The sequence below is a fragment of the Gavialis gangeticus genome, unplaced genomic scaffold (assembly GCF_001723915.1).
Source record: "Gavialis gangeticus isolate Ggan-Ray unplaced genomic scaffold, GavGan_comp1, whole genome shotgun sequence".
NCBI lineage: Eukaryota > Metazoa > Chordata > Crocodylia > Gavialidae > Gavialis > Gavialis gangeticus.
Genome location: NW_017729034.1, coordinates 85,111,837 through 85,137,490, shown reverse-complemented (window position 1 = coordinate 85,137,490; position 25,654 = coordinate 85,111,837). Strand labels below are relative to the sequence as shown.

Genomic DNA, 25,654 nt, shown 5'->3' with positions numbered 1-25,654 from the left:
GTGTCTGGGGGCTCTGCATAGTCATGGCTGTCGTCAAAAGCATGCAGCTCTGGACTATGTCCTCAGTGGCAGGGTGTGATGTGCAAGTACCCAGCTTGGGACTCTCTGAGGGAGGAGCTGGCACTTCTAGTGGCTGGCAGTGTCATTGCCAGCCAAGCCTCATGGATGGGGCTGCGGCTGGTGCTGTGGAGCTGTCAGGGCAGGTGCTGACCCAGGTTCCCCAAGCTGCTGGTGGAGGGTGCAGCTGAGGACCTTGGTGGGACAGGCTGCTGGACACCCAAAGGATCCACCTCCAGTGATGTGTCACCAGGGGTGCCAGGCGGGGGCACAGGAATGGGCTTGGGCAGGCTACCCATGATGCTATAAACAGCCTAGCTGCAGCCTTGGTCCTGGGATATGAGGATGTCCATCAGTTGCTGCATAAAGGACATGGATTTACAGGCACTGCCTGACCAATGATTGGGTCAGTGATGGAAACCCACTGTGCCCGCAAGGCCTTGACCTTTATGTAGCACTGCCATGCCAACCAGTTGTGCCTGTGCTACTGCATCTGGCTGACAGCACCTCATAGATGTGAGGGTTGGAGCGCCCACTCCGCTTGAACTTGCGCTGCACCTGCACCTTGCCCCACAGCACCACAAGTTCACCGGTCTCCTCCATTGACCAGTTGGTAGGCATGAGCATGGGTATAGTTACAGACAAGGAGGATGCTATCTTGGGTCTAACACTGACTATCTGGGCCCTCATGTGACTGTCCTTCTGCTGCTGGGCCTAGACAACTGCCTGCAGGGTCTATCACAGGGGCCTGGCATGGGACTACCAGCCACATGGCAGAAGGAATTCCCTGCAGCACTTGCAAGCTCAGGGCAGGCTGCTGGGGGTGGATTGTGGGTAGGTGGAGCTGGTCCTGGCAACCAGAAGCTGCCTGCAGCTGGGCCTGGTGGCTGGCAGGCCTGGCTGGAGCCTGCAGCAGCCTGCAGACCTGAACAGCACAGATATAGCAGATGCAGGGCACTGCGGTAACAAGCAGTGGCACTGGGGTGCAAGCAGGCTAGGGCAGCAGGCCTGTGGCCTGTCCAAGGGGACACAGGGGCCTGGAGTGTCCTCAGGCTCCCTGCTGGTATGCCCCAGGACTCTGAGTGTCTGCAGGATTTTAAAGGCCTGAGGCAGGGGCTGCCATAGAGGCAGCCCAACCATGGGACAGGAGAGGCTCCCAGCCCAGAGCCCTGGGGCTAGCCTCAGGCTGCCCCGCTAGTGGCAGGGCTGACCTGGGAGTAAACTTGATCCCAGATCATGTCCATACATTCATTACTGTGCAGTAACTAATCACGTGAACATTTGCTACCGGCATTTGGAGGTAGCCAATTTAATTATGATTAAGCATTTTTACTGATCAGTAAGCATGCACACATGTAGATGCATGCCCCTACTGTGCAGTAAACTGCACTACTCTGCAGTTAAGTGTCTTGTATAGACATGCTCTTAATGCATTATTTAATGCATTATAGAACAAACTGGTCTTCCTACTATTTATAAATATTGTTACGTTGAGAGCACTTAACTTGGCTTTTTTTAACATTAGAGAGGGTTAGTCTGCCCTTTAAAGCAGATTACATACTAGTACGTATTGTAGCCTTTTCTGTCTCCAGAACAAAATTTAATCCTTTGTAGATACCAGTAAATTCTCCACTAACTACAAGTAGAGCACAGATTGAGGACCGATGGTTTGAACAAACTTGCCAATAATGTTTTTTTATTCAAATCTGTCAAGGATGGTTTGAAATAAAACTAGCTGTATCTGATTAGTGTCAGCTATAAGTGCTTTGTATCTCAAATACTGCCTATAAAGAGCAACTCCATGCATTGGATTTCCCTAGACAACACTTGACTCTTCTAGCCTCATGATGTTATAAAATCCCTTTCTCTAACATAGCATCTGGGGGACTTTTACATCCAGACTCTCCAGTTTTTCCTTTTTCTTTAATGTTTATATAGGAGAGAAGAAAGACTAAATATAAAATTGAGCGCTTTATAAGACAAACTGGCCCTTCCTTATATTTAAATATCGATAAGTTGAGAGTACTTAACATGTCTTTTTTTAATATTAGGGAGGACTGGTCTGCCCTATGCAGTTTGTTAGGTAATGTAACCTTTCCTTTCTCCCATACAAACTTCAGAGATTTCTTTGGCCTGCTTCTCACAACATTCTAAAGCCCTTCTAAAAGCAAAGGGTGAAAAAGAACAACAGTCCTCAGGTCAGATCCACCTCCTGCTGAATTAATAGCAATTCTTCCTTTGATTTTAGTGGGATTTGTATTGGGATAAAGTACAAGTTCATTAAAGCTTAGCTAGCTTTCCAACCACAAAAGGATACTGCCAAGGGCATACAAAATGTGCACATGCTGCTACATGCCATCATGAAGGATGTGCAGTGTATTCCCCCGTGCATTTAGCTGGCTTTACTAGTAAGCTCATGAGAAAATAGTCATGGTGCCTCCTCCTTCCCTTCTCCCTTTGCCCCTTATGCTCATGAGCAGGGGAACAGGAATTTTATTTTAGTCAGGTTCTTTTACCAAATCCATCTGTGACAGGACGCCCTAGGGGTGCTGTGAACTCCCCTAGCACCCCCTGGCTACCATGTCTAGCTGGTGTCAAAATGCACCCTCACCAATCTCGCCCACCACCTCTTTGATGTTTAAAAATGTTTAAGGGAGGCTGCCTTTCCTATCTGCTCTGACACGGTGCCTTGATGTAACTTAGCTAATGATCTGTCCAGTTGCCTCGGTGCACTCTAGCCTTAGGGGCTACCAGTAAGTCCTCCCGTCGCCCGCTCTGCGGCCTAGCTCGCGCTCCCCGCGCTCGCGTCGCCCGCTCTGCGGCCTAGCTCACGCTCCCCGCCCTCGCGTCGCCCGCTCTGTGGCCTAGCTCGCGCTCCCCGCCCTCGCATCGCCCGCTCTGCGGCCTAGCTCACGCTCCCCGTGCTCTCACCCCAACCGGGGCCTGTGCCTCCCTCTCCGCCCACACTCGGGCCTATGTTCGTGCTCCCCACGCTGGGCCTTTACTTGCGCTTCCCAGCAATCGGGGCTCAGGCGGCCTCAGCCTCACCTGGCCCCAGACCCCTTCTAGTTCTGGGGCTTCTCACTGCTGCCCCCTCTCGCTCTGGTGCTTCTGGACTGGGGCCAATGCGCCTCCTAACACTGCTGTGCCCTCTCCGGTGCCAAACTGCTGTGCCTTCTCTAGCACTGCTTGCTGTGCCCGAACAGGGCACTAAGGAACTCCCCCCCAGACTCCTGGGGAGCTCCCGTGAGGCCTCCTCGCACCCCTACAGCCTCACCCGGTCCTCCAGTGTAACAATAACAAAACAGAAAACACAAAGCCATGAGCCAACTGGCTATAACACAAAATAAACCTCCTGGCTGTAACATAACTTCTGCACCACCCTGGCTTTCCTTCCAATCTCCCTATCAGGGTTCTCTCCACCCCGTATCAACATGTAGACGCTCAAGTGGTCAGGCTGCTCTGCTCTGCAGCAGAGCTCCTGTTGCTCAGGCTGCCAGAGGGGAACTGCCCTCCTGGCCTTATGCTTGGACTTAAGAAGGGGCCAAGCCCTGCCTCTTCCTGTCAGCTGACCCCCTTGGTTTCCCTGACAACCAGCACCTGTGCTGCCCTGGTGACTGGCAGTTGAGCCTCCCCCTCCTCACCACTAGGGGTCTCTCCTGCCATTTCCACCTTTAGGCGCAGGGCACCCAAGTGCACTGTGACACCATCACACTTCAGTGTTTCCTGGAGATGCACAGAAACAGAATTATTATTTTTCAGATGTGGATTTTTGCTCCATTCCTCTTCCCAGTAGAGGAGGCTGTATGTGGTGGTAATGCTCAACATAAATGAAATATGCCTTGCAGTTGGAAATAAAAGTATTCCTCCCTCATGTCCTCTCTCTCCATACAGCTCCAAAGAGCCAGGCATAGTCAGGCCCTATGGTATAAGCTGCTTTTTTTCTAAACTACTGAGCTGGCATTAGCAGAAGATAATTTAACTGACTCCTGAAGGCTGGATGGAGCAATCACCCCATATGATCATGCAAAATGGTGTGAGGGATATAGGCCTGTGTTTGAATTGGGTTGGGAAAACTTGAATTGCTTCACAGTAAATAGAATGTATTCTGAAAGAACTATAAAATCAGCTTTGTCTCTCTAGGTTAAAAGGCACTGGTTTCCCACAGATTTGCCTGTAGTTCCTAATCACAGTATCTGTTATAGGCTAATTACTTTCAAAGATGCTAAGCTTTGGCCCTGTGTACAAAGCTAGATGGAAGGTGTTTGCAGTAATCCCAGGGTGGGCCCTGCTTTTTGTAGTTTTGAAAAATATTTGCAGCTGAATTAGAACAGCAGATTTTGCAAGTAGACAGTCATTCATGGCTAGAATATTCATTCCATTATGAGTGAAAGCTGCCCACCATGAAGAGACTGGTCCACATTCCATATATCCAGCCTGCACTCCCTAATGGGCCCTGAAACTATGGGCTTTGTTACACATTAATTTTAGGCAGTTCCTAGAACTCTTAACCCCATGCATTAACACCTGAAGCTAGTTTTAGGCACACTTTAAGAAATTTAAACTTCACCACTCCAGGGCCGGTTTACCTCTGGGCCATGTTTCCCAGCTCATGTTCCATTAATGTGTGGCTCCCTCTTCCTCCTGCTCCTTGTGGACAAGATTTCCACCCCCTGAGCTCTACTACCCGGGTGGCAGTTATGGCACCTCTTGCCTCTGGGGGTGTGGTCTTGCTATCCCCAGGGGTGCGACCCCATGCAAACAGCTTGCAGAGCACATGGCAGCTAGCCAGGTTGCAGGGAATAGATGGATCTAGAAATGGGGTTTAGGAGGGATGGTGGGAATAAGGTAGGGGGCCAGATCAGGTCCACATGAACTGAGGCTTAATTCCTAGGGCAGGGGCAGTAGCTCCCCAAAAAGCACCTCCCCTCACCACTCCTACCTCCCAGCCACCCTGGGAAGCATGACTAGCACCCCCAGACAACCAAAACCCAAATCCCAATTTATTAAAACATGAGACTTTCTTTTTACTTCCTCTTTATTTCTTTTTAAATTCTTTCTTTTTTACTTCTTTTTATTGTATCCTTCAGTGGCTGACTTCATTCATTTCACCACTCTTCACTCTAACCCCATGTCCTTTCTACCTCCCATTTCATTACCCACCCCATCCCTTTAATTCTTCACCTCGTAGCTTAATGTTTCTGCCTGCCCCCCACTTCCACACAACCCACCTTTCCCACACCCACACCTACAACAGGGATAGAAGCCTATCCTGGCTCACCAGCCCTGGACAGCCCTGGACAATAGTGGCAATTTACAGCTGTACTTCCTAATTAGACCCCTACTTCCCAGCCCTCCAGTGGAAGTCACAGTTGTGTAAAGCAGGGAGGGAGGAGAAGCAGATCAAGTTTTTATCCTTAAGGTGTGACTGCTCCTAACTCAAGCTAGCACTAACACCGATCAACATCTGAACACCTCAAAGTACAACATATAACAAGACCCTATGAAAATGACCCCAGGTGGATGTAAGTAGGAAATGATCCCTTTAAAGGACAAGATCATGCACAGGAAACATTCTCTCACTCTCACTCAGGCCAGCACCAACATCTGAAGTAAAGGGCCCCTTGATTCCCTGGGGAGCCAGAGAAAGGAAAAAGAAGTCCTGGTTATTGGCAGTGCCAGGCTAGCCAATCTTGTGCTATCTGAGAGATCCTACTGATGTCAAAAACCAGCCAAACTATCACACTTCCTTACAACAGCAGTCACATGAGAGAAAGATTCTTAGAACTGAAGTACAAAAAGTTATCTTTCGTATTTTGTTCTTGATTTATGTGATGGGCTCCATGTTGCTGCATCAGGGTATGAATATGTGCAGCGTATGTGTCTATAGGTAGCATGATCATGCATCCTGGTTTGGCTGGGACAGTCATGGATTCCATAGGCTGGTCCTGGCTGGTTGGTCAAAAGTCACATGCTGGAGTCCAGCAGGGAGGTGGAACAGCATGGTGTGCCAGGCATGTGGGCAGGCAGGGAATGTAGGGACCTCAAATGTGACATCTTAGGGTGCCCGTATGTCCATCAACCTTGTTCCTGCACAGTGGCAGGAGTGTCTGTCTGCCTGGCACACCATGCCATTTTGCCTCCCCACTGAACTCCAGCTGGGACTTTTGACCAACTGGCTGGGACCAGCCTACAGAATCCTGGACTGTCCCAGCCAAACCGGGGCATATGGTCACCCTATCTATAGGAAAGTGGCATAATAAGTACCTCCCTATAAGTTAATCGCAAACCCCCAAGTCTGTCATCTATAATAGTGAGTACCTCCATGGTTCAAAAATGGTGTTAATCAAAAGCTGCTATTATATGTGATTTAGTAACCATCTCTGTGTTAAAGTTTTTTTACATTTTCTGCTATTTTTGCATAAAGGGGTGAAAAAAGAAAGAAAGTGGCAACAGCAGTGAACTTGAAGGAAGAAATATTAAAGGGTGAGCTTTGTGGAAACCCACTTTGGTCTCTGTACTTCTTCAGGACTAGCCAAGATGATTTAATTGCCTATGCTGACTTCCCTTGGTAAGAGGGTCTCAGACCAGAATGGACATTCATGTCCTTCACCAGCTAGGTTGATGTACGAGTTCTAACTGGGATATTAGTTGGGGTCTTAAATGAAAACACTCAGTGCAGAATTAACAAATAGTAGTCTTCCATGCATCAGCCTCAGGATTTAATTCTATATTAATCTGATAATTTGAATTTGTTATTCTGTTGATTCACTCTTAATTGTGATCTTGATTCATTCATTCTATTCCTAATTAGTTTTGATGAAATTTTAGCAGTTTAGTCTGTGGCAGGTTAGTTTAGTTTTGTGTTTGTTTGCTCAGTCATCTTAATAAAACCCACAGAAAGTATACAGGATGGTTTTCTTCCTGTGGCTTTCAGCATGGGCCAGGCAACTGAGAGCCGATCTATTTGACAGCCTCAGGCTTTGTTTCTAAATCCCTACTTTTTTTTCTTTGCAATTTCTATACATATCCATGAAATGATAACATATCTTTTTGCTACTCTTCTGTGACATTATTGGTCAAAAAGTCTTCTTCATATTTCACAATAAAATCTGTAGTTGTTCTAACTGCTTCAGTTCTTTAGGTTGGCATATTTATTGTCTTATAAAAGAACAGTTCTAAGCATGTTATTCAAGATATGAAGAAGATCTTCCAGATGTCTTGTTATCATGTGCAAGTTCATTCATAAACATTTCTCAGTTTGATTATCCATGTCTGTCATCTCAAGATGAGACTGTTATGGGAATTGCTGTATGACCACTCTGAAACTTGCGCTAATGCACAGTGTAGCCAGATTAGGAACCCTTTAGTGATCGATTACCCAAACACCTCTCTGGCTAGTAGGTCACGGGACAAGGGGGAAGGAGTAGCAGCATCCAGTGTGAATCAAGGGCTCAAAACATAGCCCTCAATAAGGACCACTTAATCAAGACAGTGCATTGAACTGGATGTAATTCAAGAAGAGTGAATGGCTTCCAGTTAATTCATAGGCAGAATTTAAGGACTACTTAGGGTTTGCTAGCTGACTTCTCCTCTCATAAGAACATAAGACTGGAAGGTGCTTGCTGGAGTATCATCTCCAATCCCATGGGTTCCCAGAAGGTCCATCCTATCTTATCCTGCAAAATCTGCGGCTGCAGGGGGCCCTGCAGCCAAGGAGCCCCCTGTGTTCCGCCACTCTCCATGCCCCCCTCCCCCCTGCCACCACCGACTTCACCTTTGGCTGCTCACCACCCCTCCCCCCCTGCCACCAATGCCAACACGGGCTTCTTTGCATCAGGGGGCCCCAAAATTATATCTTGCAGGGGGCCTCAAAAAAAGCTGTGGGCCAGCACTGGTTCCCAGACAACTGTGTATCTAAGGATTTCCCCAAACCACATCTCTAAACAGTAACACATAACTGCAAGGCACTAAGCCAGAAACATCAAAAAACCCCTAGAGCAGGGGTGTTGAACTCAACTACCTCCCCCCATTCCCATCCCTCCTTCCCCAGGGACAGTGGGGCTCTTCACAGACAGAATCTGAACCCACTTCTGGCAGTGGACAAGTATGGCAACATTAACTGCTATGGGTGCCTGAACCACTGTGTCAGCTCAGGGGTTGACACAGCCATTGCTTGGCCCACTGCTGCCAAAACAAACGGCAGGCCTCCCCTCCAATACCTCGCTTATCTCACCCCCAAATTTCCAGCTCCTTCAGGAGTCCCACAGGGTGAATGATGTGACTTTAGGGGTTAGCTCTGGCTTGCAGGCCTTATGCTTGACAGCCCCAAATAGTATGCCAGAGGTAAAAGTAGGAGGTGAGGCCAATAGCAAAAGAGTAACTGGTTCTCTTGCTATATTTATAATTGTGACAATCTTCAGGACCAAAATAGAAAAGGTTGCTGGCAGGATGCTCTTGAAGAGAGATCTACATCACTAAACTTGCTGTTTTTCTCCTCTGTTTGCTTTGCCAGGTCAATTTGATGAGTAGAGCATATTTTAAGGCTCATCATTTCTTGTCAGACCTATGTTGGGAATGAGAGAAGACAGATGGAGGATGGTTGGGTGTTGAGATCATTGAGCATTGTTTGCTTCAGATAGGCAAGCCATTTGGCTTAGTTTAATCTATACCTCTGTATGATTTAACTATTCAAACAAATATGTAAAGACATGGGAGAGGCACTTTATAAAAAGTAAAAAAATGTAAGAAGAAAGGGAATCAATATTACATAGTCTGTGTTTCTTTTAAAATGTCTAGCAACAGTTGCTTTGGGTTAGATGGAACATCATGACATGAAAGAATGAGTGAATTATTCAAAACAAATAATTATTCAATAAATTTTGTCTTTTTTCATGTTCACTGTCTGTGAACAGATTGCTTAGTTGTCAGATTAAGTCACTATTCAAATTATTCACTAGTTTCTTCAGCAAATAATTGTGGGCCTGTAAACTGTTCACAAATGGTTCATTGCAGCTAAAATGCAATGCTATATTAATGGGTTACAAAAATCTCACGGTATTACTTCTCTTTAGTCAGTATCTTGACTTATATAACCAACCAAAATAATGTGAATTCTGAAACTGAAACCTGAATATACATTTTAAAATTAGCTTCTGGTAAATATTGAGTTAAATATAATAATTTGTGAATTTAATGTTCAGTTTAAGTATTTGGATGTTCACAGTCAGTAGACAATGTTTAAACAGACAATTTGCATTCACATGCGATTCTCTATTTTCTCAATACATATTTAGTCTTGATTTATAACACCCTTAGCTCTGAGCTTCATTTATAGCTTCCATTACATACGAGTACCTTGCATCTTCCAATTTATTTTAATGGAAATATTGAAGTCAGTAATACTACTTTATAGTTTGAAATGGACAAAATGTGCTTAATTCCATGCCTGAAATTACCATGGGTTGTTAAATGGCTGGTATATTTCAACCCTAAAAGGCTTACATTTAAGTGGCTGATAAAGCGGTTAGTAACTGCTGCATTGTTCAGGCTCAGTTTTCAAACATGGACACACAAAGACGTTGCCAAGATCCTTGTATGCTTGGGCATGTAGAAATGTTAAGACAAAAAACTAGTATCAGAAAATAAATGCAAGATTTAAGATGTCCTATTTAGATATTGTAAGCTGCTTTGGATAGGGAAGGATCTAAACAACAACAACAACAGTAATATCTATGATCAAAAGCTGCCTTTTCTGTCTTGAAGAAGGAAAATTCTAAAATACACTGTCAGTATCAGTTCCAGAAAATGTTAAATCTTAGCTTGTAAATGGTGGGGTGTTGAACTCTCTTCTTGGGTGACTCCTATTTGAAGAATCACAAAAGTTGATTATGGCAAAGTGGAGGTCCCTGACTAGCCACAGAGCTAGTTTTCCACCTGCCTCTGGGCATGTCGCCCACCTGTCTCGGGCATCAGAGCAGCCTCCTGGTTCATGTATAGGCAACCTAAATGAGCATTTGGGGTTTGCTTGGAGTTGCCAACATTAGGAAACCTCTAAAAGCTACTTCCTAAGCGACCGTGAGCCCAGTGGGGGGCAAGAAAGTATGGAAGTAATGACTTGTGAACCCTGAGCCAAGAAGTGGGGGGAGGGGATGTGCAAAGAGGGGGTACTAAGCACTAGAGAAGGGGTTCCCAAACTATGGTATACCTACCCCTGGGGGTATGCAAGACATTTCTGGGGAGCACTTCCTTATATATATGGGGAGTACATGGGAGAAATTGTGCAATGGTAGATTTAATTTTCATTAGACTAATAACTGGATTTTAAGGGTTTACAATATAAAACGTATGCTGTTAGGGGTATGCAGGCAGCTGGTAAATCTGTAAGGGAGTACGCAATAAGAAAAAGTTAAGGAACCTCTGAACTACAGGGTCTTACCCCACCCTGGGTCATGCTGCCACTGGAACCAGTTCAGTGCACCCTTCCTGGCCACTGAGGCTACTGGAATCACCTGTGTGCACTCTGTTCATGTGCTGAGGCTGCTGCTGGAGTCAGCAGTATGCACCCTGCCTGGCTGTGGCTGTCATGGGATGGTGTCCCTGGGGGCTGCCTCTCTAAATCAATACCCTTCTCATTCTCCTCCTCCTCGTCCCTCCCCCTCCTACGTGGAGCAAGGACTGGGGAGTGGATGCAGATAGGGAGAAAAGTGATTTAAGACACATTTTTATTGAAACCCCTGGGAGCCAAAAATAGACCATTTCTCTTATATTCTCCTCTTATTCCCCTGCAGATTACATAGGACCAAGATACCAGTAGGTCTTAAGTTTTACATACTTATCAATGGGCAGTAACACAACTGAGGGGAGGCAACTGGGAAGAAGAAGAGCACAAAAACAGCCTCTACGACAGCAGGTGGCTGGTTTTGTTGTTGTGCTGGCAGCCCTGGGCACATTTACCACCCAGGGCACAGAGCAGCTCTAATATGTTTCTGATGGGCTTCCTCACCTAGGATTTAATCTAGTGTATCCTCTGTATAAGAGTACTAGGTCTATGCTTGGAGAGTTTGAGGGGTTTATCCCTGGGCAAACCCTATGGGAGATCTGGGATGGAGGTGAGGGGATTTGCAGGCAGGGAAAGTGCAGGAGAGGCCTGGGTGCCAAGGCCATTGGTGGGTGGGTAGGAGGCACAGGGATCTTACCTCCCAGGAACTCAGAAACAGTTTGCAGCTCTTGCTGCCACCACAGGTGTAGCATGGCCTGCCTGCCCCAGCTGTTGTTCTTAAAGCCAGACCTCAGCATGACCCCAGCTGTTGCTCTTAGAGGAAAGCATCCATGCACCTGGCTGCTTCTGCAGGAGTAAGGTTGTACTGCTGTTCTTGCTGCCAGAGCTCGGGCTCTGTAGGGGTAGGGTAGGAGCAATTCTGGTGTCCCTCCTAAGTTGGTGGCTGGGGCTGGTGTTCCCCTTGCACATCCCTTTCCTATGTGCAGATAAATACATAGGAAAGTCTTATTTATGCCTGCAAGTTGATCACAGTTGTGCTCCCATTTGATCATCCATGTTTGAAAATGGATCCTCTCTTCCTCTTGCATGCACACGCTTTGGTTTTCAGAAGAAAGCAGCTTCTTTTTAATGAGTTTCTAGCATGCAGATTAGGAACTTAATCATCCTGTCAGTCTGGGATGGCAATCTTGTATTTACTTTTGAAAATCAGCAATTGCCCTTGAGAATATATGTGCAGCAGCTGATTTTCAATATATGCATGGACATATGCCCTTGAGAATGGTAAACATCTTATTGCATGAAGGCATCAGTCACATTTACAAAACGCTGTAGTTGACAACAGTGTCAAGAATCTTTACCATAAAGACTCCCCAAGAACACATTGGTGTGATAGACAGTTAAATTGCAGTATGCAAATCACATGCAAATGTATGCACTGCATATGGTAATTAAACTCTTTCTAAACACATATTTACAAAATAGACAATCCATTGTGGTCCATGAGGTTATAATCTACATTTTAAAAATAAAGAGTGCAGAAACTGGAAGTTTATACAAAAAACACAACAATGATTTGAAAGAAAATGATCTATCATTTGTCTATCACATTTGGATCCTTTACAAATTGTGCTGCTCATCCAAAAGGATCCACTAGAGTAGATACTTAATATTGCTGTATGCAGCTGACTTAAGGAAAAGAAGTGAAGTCTTCTGTATCTGATTTAAAACTACAAGAGAAATTTAGGAGATTTTATTAGTTAAATGATAATTTACCAACTTCCTCATTCTTATAGCATGGTAACATTCAGCCTAATGTTCTTGAGGCTGAAATAAGCATTGTTCTACCTCTGGTTTTCCAAGTACATGAGTAATCTCAATAATCTAGCCTGTTGATTGAATGCATGAAGAAGGATGCCTTACCGGACTGTATTTTTGGATTTGAGCTAAAGGTTATTGACTTTAATAGAGGGAGTCTTTTGTTTGACTTCAGCGACCTTTGGATTTGACAGAGACATAGCAGTTCAGCTCCATGTGCAGGGCACCTGCACAGTGCCTGAAGCAGCATCAGCTCCTGCAGTACCAATTGTAATGGTGCGATCAGTGGCTGCTGCAGTAACAGCTGCTTTTGGGCTCTCCCAGGAAGGTGGTGGCTGAAATGTTGCCTCAGCTGTCTCTCCAGCCCGTCTCAGTTATGCTACTGGGATTAGGCCCTTAAGACAGCCATAAAAGAAAGAAAAGCCAATTTGTCAGTTCCTGATGCCAAATTCTTGACAATCTCTTCATTCTGCTTGTATAATTTTCTGTGTGGTGTATGTACCACAAAAATGTAAAATACCTTTTGGTAGAATGAATTTCCCTTGCCAATAATGCCTTTCATGCCTGAAGATAAGATAATGGTTTTTGTCCTTAAAATATAGTAGCTTGAGCAACATGAAAGTTCTTTAAAATATTTCCAAGAAAGGATAACTCAATCTGCCAAGCAGTTTTGCTTTTGCTGTCTCCAAATTTCTTACTGGCAGATGCTGCCACTCATGTTGAGAAGTAGCAGACTACCCTAACTTCAGTGAAACTGCTTGTGAAATAAGACTATTTGATCCATTTACATTTGTTTGTTTGGCTCTAAACTGGGATTTGAATTCCATAAAGTCTGCTAACATACCAAAAAAGAGGCTGTTAAAATAACATTTCCACTTGCAGAAAGGGACTGGTCTAAGATTGTTATACTATGCCAATATGCAAGTAGCTGAATATGTACCAGCAGTCCATGAGAGAGCCATTTTTAATAAAATATATATGGACATATGTTCCAGGCCTGTTAGCTTGATCAGCTATCCAGAAGGCCAGGCACTTACCCAAGCACAACTCCAAACAGTTTAAGATTCAGTCTTTTTTTACTTAAAATGCCTGTAATACTTTGAAACGCATGTATATTGCTAAGGGTTGATAGCCTTCCATCAGGATGTGTTCATGCAAGTGTGCTTTCCAGTTCAAATTTCAAAATATTCCCAGATAAAAATCTTTTCTCTTTAAAAACAAATAAGCAAACTAAAGTGGAAAGAAAAATGATTAAATGTTGGACATTTTGGTTGGTGTTGTCCCCATATTTAAATCTATTAGAAATTAAACATAACAGCAGGCCAGCTGGCATTTCTATAATTCAGCACTGAAAAGGGTGTCCAGAAACATGTTTTGTGGGGGTGGAGGAAAAGTACTTTTTCAAGTAATCTGTGCAGAATGGAGGAAAAAAAGCAAGGACTCAGGCTCTGAACCTTCTGTTCACACCAGGCACATCTACACATTCATTAATGCACCATAATTACTGCGCATTGAGTTTACTACTTGCTTAATGAAGTGTTAACTAAATTCTCAGGAGCTACAGTTACTGTGCAATAACACCAGTGCATGGTGTTTTTGTGATGCTTTTAGTGTAACAGTAGCCTAATAATACTCCGTGGTAGCGTATTAGCACTGTTTTTGACCACCACGCTACTGTGCAGTGTTACTAGGCTACTGTGCAGTAAGTGTCTCATGTAGACATGCCCACAGAACCGTATAACAGGGCGGTTTGGCCCTTTAAGGGGGAGAAGGCAGACCTATTGAAGAAGCCTAGCTGTGGGCATTTAGATAATGAGCGACTGTCCCACTAGAAGTTTAAAACCCCAAAGGATACAGTAGAGCGAGGCACACTGGGTGAAGGAGCAGTTTGCAGGCAGGAAACTAACTCAAAGAACTTGCTACCAGAAAGGGGACAAACTACTGTGCTGGGGCCAGAGTTGAAGGCCCCCCTCCTACTGCCCAGAATATGGTCAAAGGGTTTTGTTTTTGGGGCAAAGACTGTGGTTTTTTTTTTTTTTTTTTTTTTTTTTTGGAGGATTGGCTGGGGGGCTCTTCAGGGAGCAAAGCCAGCCTACAAGAACCAGCAGGGCTGGCCTACAAGAGCCAATGTCCTGCTAAAGTCAGCAGGTCTGTAGGTGGGTGGCTACCCACCTACAGACCTGCTGACTTCTGCAGAACTCTGTACCAATCAACCCGCACTGCACGTCACAGAAGACTGGGGCCACCATTCCCAAGTTGTTGGAATCACCCATACTCAGCAGAGGAGGAGAATAAATGGTTTATTTATGTGGATTTATAAGAACGTGAGTCCCCAAACCCTTATTCTCAGCATTTTTGCTAGGAAATCAACATAAAAGCAAGATAGATTAATCTAGCATGTATAAAGTTTTGTAGTATTACTATTTTATAATGAGTTCTGGCATGTAGCATCTCTTTTTTAACAGTGGCAAGGAAAGGATAAAAATTAAATTGACATTAATGCCAGCCCTGAACAGTAATATGAATATACAGTTAATTTGCTAATCCAAAACTCTTTGACAAAACTGCCAACGATGAAGTCCAGAAAGCATGAGATGAATATGAATCAGCACCCGTCTAGGACCCCAGTTCTTGAAATCAGTAGAGCTCTGCGTTGCCACAAGGATCCACCTGCTCCAGTAAGGCTGCAGAAATGATGGGCGGGTATCATTTTCTCAATATGTGAAAGATTTAGTTGTGGAGATATTAATCCTTCCCTATAAAAACTGCAAGTAGTTTCTAAGTATTTCTAATAATTGGTATCATGTTTCCTTTTTCTTTTTGCTTAGAAAAAGCATCTCGGATATTAATGCTCTGATGGATACACAGGGCTGCTAGTGCACAGCTCAAGAGTTAAAGTCCTGAAGAGGATGAAAATAGAACACTTGATTGCTGGCTGTCTCATCAGCCCTCATGAAGAGCAGCTGACAGTATGTTCATGTTTTGGAAGAAAAGAGGAAATTGGAAATCCATTAAATTTCTCCTGATATTTCAGGCACAAGAATATATGCAGCATGTAAAATTCTGAGTTTGAAAAACTGCACAGAGAATTAGATGTTGGTATTTAGAGTGTTCAAGTCAGCAATGTAACACACCAGCAAGATAATAAATCTTAATAGAGAAGAAAGCTTCCATTTCCCTTTCCCCAGTGGATACTAACAACTCTGAACTAGAGACAGGTAATTTTGAGAGATGTTTCCATTCTGCCTGATTGTTGTTTACGACTGTAACCCCTGCCTTTGAATCTGGCAATGGCAGGGTCAGCCACAAAACTGGTACTGAGGCAAAGAGCATCTTTCTGAAAATTGGTGACCAATTTGATTGTGGTGAACAACGTGGAAGAGCAATGGAAACAGTTGGTTGTCTCTCTTCTGACAGTGAACAGAGCTGCTGCTGGTTGTACACCCACACACATGTCCCCTCCTAGCTGCTTCTCTGCCTTCACACTCTAAACGCCCTCATACAGCAAGAGATTAACTGTTGCACAAGGTACCAGCTTCTTTTAAAGACAAGAATGTTGTACACTAAACATGATCAGATAGTTACCATAGTAGGCAATACAGGTAGTGGATATGCTGCCACCTTGGGACATCTGTAAACAGTGCCACTATTTCAAGTGGCATTTCTTGCAATTCACACTAAAAAACACACAGCATGGATGAGCCAATAACATTCAGTCTGTAACTCTGTTTGCTGCACAGCAGGAATAAATATGGAATATATTTTTAGACGGAAATTGCTCAATTCCTGGGGTAGCAGAATAGTCTGGGATGCCTTTTAGATGACACTTCATTTTTCCAGATGTTCATATTTAAATTAGTGAGGAATCTGATTGCATCATTGATATGCATGCTGTAAAGTGAGCTCTGATTTTGTGACATTTTTTCGTATTTTCTTCTCAGAAATGGCTAAAATGTTTACCATTATCCTCTGAAACATTCTTCATCTATTCATCTAGTACCAGATGCAGTTAAGCCCCTTGTGAACCTAATTTTTCATTAAAAAAATCATTTTGGCTGAGAAGTTCAAAAGAAGCTGGGCCCATAACTCCCTTAAACTATTTGGAAGATCTCAGCTTTAATATTTTTTTCCTGGAAAGAGAACTCACTACTGCCTAAATGATAGTTTATTCCTCAACATTCATGATGCATCTTATTTTAGCTAATGACTCACCAACCTAATAGGAAATTTCAAGACTCCTTTTAATTTCCGTCCGTCTCTAATCTCTTGGCCTCTATTCTGCAGTCAGATCCATGTATAGGTAGGTCTTTATGCAGAGCCAAAGCCAGTTGTAGGATCTGGGCTGTCTTGTATTTGTGTGGTTGCCCGTATCCAGATGCAATTACACATGCCCCAGTGTTGATCCATTTGCAATTGTCTCACAGGCTTTGTGTTTTTCCTTTCCTTATATTTCTCAGGGGTTAGCTAATAAATTGTCTTAAATGGTGGTGATGTCAATTTTTGATGCTGTCAGTCACTCTGCTTGCCCTATGCTATCTATTCATTCAGAGCTTTCTTTTTGCATAGTGTCCAACAAGATGATATCCTGATCTTGGTTGATCCCCTGACACTACTGTACTAAAAAGATCGATAATATGAGATGTGTGCTTGATGCCAGTAAGGACATAAGTTTGAGTTCTTGTGGTACACACATGAGTACTTGGTGGCCATGATATCTGTGGATATATGTGACCAAGAATCATTGTTAGACTCTTTTTTTAAGATTTGACTCTGGAATTATAATGTCATAGTCCTCCCCTTCCTGGTCACTTCCTTTCCTCTTGCAGGCTGCCTAGATTTTAAAAAGGGGATACTAGAACATTAGTGCAGATGTGGAGGGATGACAGGGGACATGAGACAGGCTTTTAACAAAGCTCTTTCTTTCTCTACACTTTCTCTTTTAAAATGAAGATCTAAGACACTTAATAGCAAAGAGCAGGATGGAAAAAAGCAGCATCTAGCCCATCATTATTGCTTTACTACTTTTTTTCTTGTCTTCATCTTTTCTATATCTCCCCCTTCCAACTTTCTCTTATATGTACTCCTAGTGTCTTCCATTCACATCCTCCCTCTGACACAGCCCTTCCAGACTAACTCTTTCCTTCCCTAGCAGAGTCTCTCCCATCCTAAACCTCTTTTGCTCAGTGATCCTCTCCTACCTGACACTGCAAGGCTCTTAACTTCCTCCTGCTTTAGCCCCAAAACTATCCCTGTGCTTCACCACATCTTAAAGAAAGCCCACCATGGTCCTGAAATCACAATTCTTCATGATTCATCCAGCCTATTCAAAACCCCTGCTACACTCAACAGATCCAGCCAAGCTCAGAATCACCACCCAGCTCTGCCTGCAGACTCAGTCTCATTCTCTTCCTCCCTTTCCCCTTCTTTCCAGGTTAGGCCACTCTTCACCATCAATTATATATTCCCCATCTATCACCCAACATAACTCCCACATCCTGTCACTTGCTGTCTCCATGTTGTCTTGCAGACGTGGAAGCATAGGCAATATGGAGGGTCTGAGCTGAACTAATCTTGCAGAATCCCAGGCACCCTGGTTCAAACCTGATCCTATTGCTGTTTGTAATCCATGTGCTACAGAAACTCTTGGCAGTGAGATGCATGTCTTCTAGAAGCATGTAGTGCTAAAATGATGCCAAGCCTTGTAATAGAAGACTGAGGGATTCCTTTTCTAGCATGGAAAGTGCTGGGAACTGGATTGGACCCCAAAATGCCTCAATAGAGGGCACTAGCAGCTTTGGATGATCCCCAATTATATATAAACTGCTAATAACCTAATTTGCAGCCCAATCTTGTTTTCAGCACTGCCCAAGGGGTATATATTTTCAGACTGTCAAATGTCACATGAATTTTCAGGTAGAATTAACCTGAGGAAATAATCTCTTGCTGAACTAAGGGCCCAGTGCCTGGTTTCTTCCAGAGGAAGAAACACAAAACCAGAGCCAGCATTCCCAACCAGGTAGCTTTTCCTTCAACAGTAACTCAAAGAATATTGACACATTTTTTCCAGAGTTTGCACAAATGCTGTCCTCTGCCTTCTGCAAGAAATTGGCAGTTTGCCAAATCCAAAATATAGGGGGAGAGGAAATAAATCTTTCTAACAGTAGCTGGTAGCAATCCCAACTCTAAGGACTCTTCCCACTCTCCACAGAGACTTGTAAAACATGACCTGATTTAATAAAGCTATTTTGACTCAGTAATGATTGTACAGTTTGCTGAAAACTACAAACATGCTGACACATAATGGAGTAATTGTGCAATTAAGATTTAAGTAATTATGCTGGCAGAGCGACCCTTTGATTGTTTTTGCCTACTTAAAAGAAATAATGTATTTACTCGATTCCAGGACAAATCCCACCCCCATCATCCCTTCCCCACCCCCACCCCTCAATTAACATGAAGAGGGAAAAGAGCCCCTTGCCTTTGAATGGAATATGAGGCAGCAGGAGGGGCAGGTGACTGCTGTGGCTTCTGGTGCAACCAATGACTGGGGATGCAGCTGCAAGTGCAGCTGGTGCCTGCCTCACTCCCCCACCTCCCCTGCCCCCTTCCTCATTTTCCTCCCCCACCATTGCTATCAGGCCAGGCTCAGGCTGTGCTTTATGCTCCAGGCTGGAGGGCAGAAGAGTCTGTCAACACCAGAGCAGAGGTAAGTGGCGAGGAGGGTAGGAAGAGCAGATGGTTGCAGCAAGGGAAGAATGGGGGAAAAGAGGAGGAGAAGGGGGACCAGGGGGTCTGAGTCTGTTGGGGGCAGAGGCTGCAAGGGGGGACACAAGAGAAGGGAGGCAGGAGGCCTAAGGTATTGAGAGGTAGATGTGGTGGAGGGGCACTGTGGCAGGATGGGGCCTGGAGTGCCGTGAACTCCCCTAGCGCCCCCTACCGACCGTGCCAGATCAGGATTTAATGCACCCTCAATATCTCGCCTGCCATGTCTTTGCTGGTAATATTGAAGGGAAGCTGCCTTTCTATCCCTCCCTGGCATGGTGCCTTAAGATGTCCTAATCTGGGCCCTGCCTTCGGTGACACAGCGCACCCGAACCTCTGGGCCCTACGTGATCCCCTGCCCGCACTGGGGCCGGTCTCGCACTCACGCCCGCACTGGGGCCAGTCTCGCACTCAATAGGGCTCAGGCAGCCTTGGCCTTACCTGGCCCTCAGGACACCTTTCCGGGTCCTATGCCCCACCGGGGCTTCCCACAATTGGGGCTCAGGCAGCCTCGGCCTTCCCTGGCCCCCAGACCCCCTTTCTGGGTCCTCTGCCCTACTGGGGCTTCTTGCATCCGCCCACACTGGGCTCCTCCCAAAGCTGCCCACACTAGGGCCGGGGTTGGGACACCCCAAAAATGCAGCACCCTCTCCAGCACCAGGAACCCCCCCCCCCACTGGGGAGCTCCCCTGAGGCCTCCTCCAACCCCTACAGCCTCACCTGGTCCTTCGGTCTCTCACCCCGGGGCTCCCTGCTGCCCCCCCTTTAGTTGGGGCTCTTCACTGCCCCCTAACTCCGCAGCTGGGCCAATGCACCCCCAAACCAAGCTGCGTCCTCTACGGCGCAGGAGAACCCACACTACCATGGAGCTCCTATGAGGCCTCCTGCAACCCCTTATAGCCTCACCCGGTCCTCCGGTGTTTCACTCCAGGGCTCCCTGCTGCCCCCTCTCGCTCCAGGGCTTCTTGCTGGCCTGCCCAGCTTACTCCTGCTGAACTCCACCCTCCTTGGCTGCCAGAGGGGAACTGCCCTTCTGGCCTCAGCCTGGCTGTTTATAAAAGGCCAGGCCCTGCCCCCTTCTGGTCAGCTGACCAGACTGGTTGCCCCGGCAACCTGCACCTGTGCTGCCCTGGTGATTGGCAGCTGAGCTCGTAATACTGTTGTCAGTAGCAGGCCCCTTAGTGCCCTGCTACAGGCACGTATAAGGGGGCAAGCAGCAGGGGGCAAGTGGTGGGGTGAACTGATAGCAGGGGACAAGCTGCTTGGCCCCCAACCTCCACCTGCCCCCCACTGCTTACCCCATTGCTCCCTCCATTGTGTGCCCCCCAACTTGCCCCTTTGCTACTGCTTTCCCTGGTATAACAGTGCGGGTGAGGGGGTGACAAATTTAAGATATCTCACCAATACTTAGATTCTGTACATGGACAATTATAACAAATGTATACATTTTCTACATATAGAATCTAATTATTGCGGGGTCCTCTTAAATTTAGGGTAGTCTTAAATTTGGGTAAATATGGTAAATAGTGCAGCTTTTGCGGGGCAGATTGCAACTTGAATGATACAGATTGTAAATGCTTCATTCTCCTAGTTATGCCTCCGTGGACTACACAGACCCTGGGTCAGGATACAAAAAGTAATGGTACACTGTTGCACTGTACATCCCAAACAGATTAATGGTACACTGTACATCCTGTTATGCCTCTGCATGAACCCATGACCACAGAGAGGTGTTAACAGAAGCAGCCTAGGTTTCCTCCCGTCCTCAGAACTTCAGTCCACACAGCTGAATGGAGATGAGAGTGTCGAAGTCTGCTGGTCATATAGGACTTCAGCGAGAAGGGAATCCTGTCTTAAAGGTGTATCTCTGAGGCATGTCCTGGGCTGGCATAGCGAATGCATCATTGTTTGCTCAGGGCAATGCCTAAAGGCATAATGTAACCCTTGGGATGGAACGTGTGTACTGTTGCTCTTAGGGAAGTCAAAACAGAACCTGAGAATTTAGCAAGATCAATGAACGTAGAAGTTAGTGAATTAACCTAAGCATCAGATGTAAAACCCAAGAGGCCTCCTTCAGAATCATTACATTGACCATTCATCAAATAATATTGCCAAGAAAAAGATTTTTTTTCCAGGGTTTGGGAATTCTCCTTACTTTAGCAATGCCATTTTGTATTAGTGCTATAACATACATAAATTAATGCATATATAAATAAATATACAAATTTTTAAGAAATAACATGTTTTTGTGGTTTCCCGGTTGGAGCAAGAACAATGCGTAGCTTAGTTTTCAGCAGATTAAATTTTCTTATGTATTTTTCCTCCTCAACCTCTTTCCCACCACCATGCTATGTTTTTCAGTTCATGCTTGATTTGAATTATTCAGCTAGCTCTCCCCCGTGATGCATTTCTTGATTCTTATTTGATTTGAATTATTCTGCTTGCTTCAAGAGCCATGCATGCTGAGATCACAGCCCAATAGCAGTAAAGTCTCAGGGCTTTCTTTTAATCATTATTAATTCCTTGAATTTAGACATTTGCACAACACAATATGCAATCCAGAATTCTTTCAGTCACAAAGATGTAGTCTCTCTAACTGAAAGTGTACCTGGAGTTTTTTCAAGTGAAGCAAAGAAATCAGGGGGAAGATAATCTTTTTCATTCCAAATGAGAAAATGGTTCCTTTGTCTGGCCCTGCACCTGTAAGACTTTGTTAGACATAATACTTATTTTCACTCTTCCACTTCGTTTTCCCTCTATACCTGAATTTTAGAATTGGAGTGGTTTTTATTTTTCTCCATGACCATCTCTTTTCAAGCATACCAGCTTAGTTTTGTCTACATCCTCTTTCATCCTCAATTGCTGTCTCTGTATAACACTTTTTCTTTCCTTTTTTCAGTGATGGCTGGGCAGACAGAGATGAAGTTATCGAAGGGTATGAGCCTGAAGCAAATGGGGGTATCACTATCAAACTACAGTCTCCAGAAGTCTTGTCATTTGATGACTATTACCTGAAGTTACGTCTGGACACCAATACCCGAAATCCCTGGTTTCCTGAATTCTGGCAACACAGATTCCAGTGTCGCATTCCCGGGCATCCTCTAGAGAACCCCAACTTTCAAAAGAACTGCACTGGTAAAGAATTAAATGCTTTTTCCCTGTTTGAATATCTGTGGTTTGATAAAACTTTCTCTCCCTTGGTTCCTTGCAAGGAATTTAGTGCTAGTGAAAATTGCCAGATTCAATCCTCTGAGACTCAAATCCTCATTCAAAGATGAGTGTCTCTCGTGCTCTCTCCAAGCTGTCTCCTATTCTCCTGTCAATGTATCTCTGTCCTGTTGTAAAGAAGCCAGTTTCTAGTCTCTCTGCTGATCTGCCAACAAGGAATGCAGTTAATACTGTAAATGAATGAGTCTGTCATATGAAAATCTACTCACTACTTAATCATTTCACGTGGGCCACCTACTAATCTTTGTCTTTTAGAGTATAGGCATATGAACAATTTACTGTGGAATACAAAGGGGTGAGGCTTTAACATACATCAGCTGCCCCATGGTAACTATCAATGTGTACAGTCTTATCTATGGTAAGCAGAAGCTAAAGCACAGCAACTTAGACTTCAATGTAGGGGGTAAATTGCCATGATTTAGCTTCCACTGACATAGGGTAAATGACCATAAGCACTTGCTGTTCAGTAAAAGTCCACCTCTTTACATCCTACAGTAAATTGTTAATATGTCCATATCCTTAGATTTACAAGGGCCAGACCTGATCTGGATTTGAATTGCTGACCTAGACATAACAGCTCTGTAACTCATTCCATGGCTGTCCCATTCCTACACATTCTTGCCCCAATGTAAAGATAAGTAAGAAACAAAACAGAGTTGGTCAAAGTGAGTGGAATCAGTGAAATGCCCAGCCTGGCTGATAAATTATCTTTAAGAAGGCAGGGTTGGGTGGGGGGGGACCTTATTTTTTGTCATAATAACATTCTGACCAAAAGAAAGGGGGTGAGGGGAACTGCATTTCTGTTTAAAGGAAAAAAAAAACTGGTTTTAACCAACTGTCTTGATGTTATCAAGACAATATCATGGTAACTGCTGGAAACCTAAGGAAGGGCCTTAAAGCTGAAATGTAACCCCCCCCCCACCATTTTTTACGCCATGAGGTATTCATATTTTGTTTCTGTTCCATTACATGACCCTCAGACAGAAAGTAGGTACCCCAGAAGCAGACTTATCTGTCCCATAATTGACAAAGCCATCGGAGTATATGTGTGGACACTCAGACATTCTTTGGCATGACAGGAGCTAGGCAAAATATCTGCAAATAGTAATTTTTGTATTAATCTTTTTTATTAAAAAAATGGAAGGCATGAAGAAATCGACAATAAGCAGATTGGTTTTCTGATCAGAAATATTTCATGATAATTTCTGGGAATAATATGATTTGTGGCTTTTTCCTAAAGAGTTTTTTTCTAGTGTATGGTACAAAACTTTGCAGTGCTATGACTGGCCCAATGACAGGGATGCGTTTCATCCTCTGTAATATAAAAAATAAGTTTTTTAGAAGCTCATCAGTTGTTCTAAATGCAGGTAATTTGTAATCTCCGTTTATTAAAAATGCTATTATTTTAATTAAATTTCAAAATCATGATAAATACTACAGTTTAAAAATCCTAGAGTACTACTTTAGGTTTCTTTTACTTATTGTAGCAACTGTTGTTTTTGTATGATACTGCTAAATCATCCATTTTAGAACAAACCACATGTAGAGAAAACAATGTAAAATGAAGGCTTTTCCAAAGATAACATTTTACTCTATGTATTTCTGTCAACTATGGAAATGAATTTCAAACTCTCAGCGGTTTCTCATTTATTGATTCAAATTAATTTCTATGCATATAAGTTGAAAATTTTTTAACGATACAAATACTGTTTTTACCTGAATTCAAGATTACTTTGAATTTAAGATGACACCCAAATCATTAATTCAGACATGGGAAATTTATAACTTGCTTTAATTTTACATGTCTAGAATCTAATTTTTGGATGGCTGTCTTAAACTCATCCTCCACATCACTGCACCAGGGAAAGTAGCAACAGAGAGGCAGGTGTGGGGGGCAGCAGAGAGTGGGGCAGGGTGTCAAGTGTCCTACCCCCTTCCCCCGCTATCGCTGCTTGTCAGAAAATCAAAGAATCATAAAGATTTAGAGTTGGAGGGGACCTCAGGTAGTCATCTAGTACAACACTCTGCTCAAAACTGGACTATCCCCCACTATATTGTCCCAGCCAAGGCTTTGTCTAGCCAGGTCGTAAAAAACTCCAGAACCAATCTGGGTAACCTGTTCCAGTGCTTTACTACCCTTCTAGAGAGAAAGTTCTTCCTGATATCTCACCTAAACTTCCTTTGCTGCGACTTGAGACCATTGCTCCTTGTTCTGACATCTGCCACGACTGAGAACAGCCTAGCTCAGGGACTGTCAACCAGGAATACATATACCCCTGGGGGTACTTGGGAAGGTCCCAGGGGGTACCTGGCAGTGGCATAGAGAGGTCAGGAGCAGGGCTGGCAGCACTTTGCACCACCGCTGCTTTTGTTTTCGCCAGCACTGTGCACCTCCGGCACTTCTACTTTTGCTGCTCCCCCACCTCCCCTTGTCGATCAGCCACTGGGGTATTCCCCTCTTCTCTACCAGCTGCCAGGGGTACACTGACCAAAATAGGTTGAAAACCCCTGGCGTAGCTCATGGGTGAGCAAAATGCTGGATCTATCTGGCCAAGCAGTTTCATCTGTCCTGCAGTGCTCATCTGTAAGCCAAAAGAGTTATCATGGGCCCTGGCCATCAGCTGCCTGTCTGAAAGCTGGCACCTCCATGTGGAAAGTGTGGCTCTAGTTGCTAAGCACCCAGTCCCCACCCCAGCCTGACCTGACCTCTCTCCAGCCCCAAGCCACGGGCACTAGAGACAAGAAGCTTCTGCCTGGCAGAGACTTTTGCCTGGCCACCCTGAGGCTGTTTCCAGCCTCTCCCCCCTGCAAGCCTGGAAATGCAACTAAGGGCCCCATGGGACTGGGACAAAGGACTCTTGTTGGGAGAAAAGGGGCTAGGAGCATGGGGAGTCATGCACATGGGGCTGGATCAGGTTGGCTCTGCATGTTGCTGCCATGTGTAGCTGGGGACTCATATGAAAGCATGGGAGCCACATGCTATGGGGCTGCAAGGGGCTGACTCTGCACGTTGCCACCATGTGCTGCCAGGGACTCAGGTGGGAGCATGACAGCCGCCTGCTACGGGGTGGGGTGGGGTGGGGCAGGACCTACTTGCTGCCACCACATGTGGCTCTGGGGACTCGCATATTCTGGGGGCTCTGAGGAGTCACTGCCCCCATACACACACCCTGTACACACACACACACCTCCCACACACCCCACCTTCCACCATATCCCCCACACCCTCCCACAGCCCCCACACCCACTTTCACACACCCAGCTCAGCATTTATCAGACCAGTTCTAATCT

The 25,654-nt window shown here is 44.9% G+C and overlaps 1 protein-coding gene across 1 annotated transcript in view; it reads left to right on the top strand.

Moving 5' to 3' along the window:
• GRM1 (glutamate metabotropic receptor 1) overlaps positions 1-25,654 on the top strand; it is a 427,931-nt gene that overhangs the window by 254,278 nt on the left and 147,999 nt on the right. Inside the window, exon 4 of the mRNA XM_019527617.1 lies at positions 22,035-22,270. Within this exon, the coding sequence (XP_019383162.1) occupies positions 22,035-22,270 (236 nt within the window). The remainder of the gene's footprint in view (positions 1-22,034; positions 22,271-25,654) is intronic.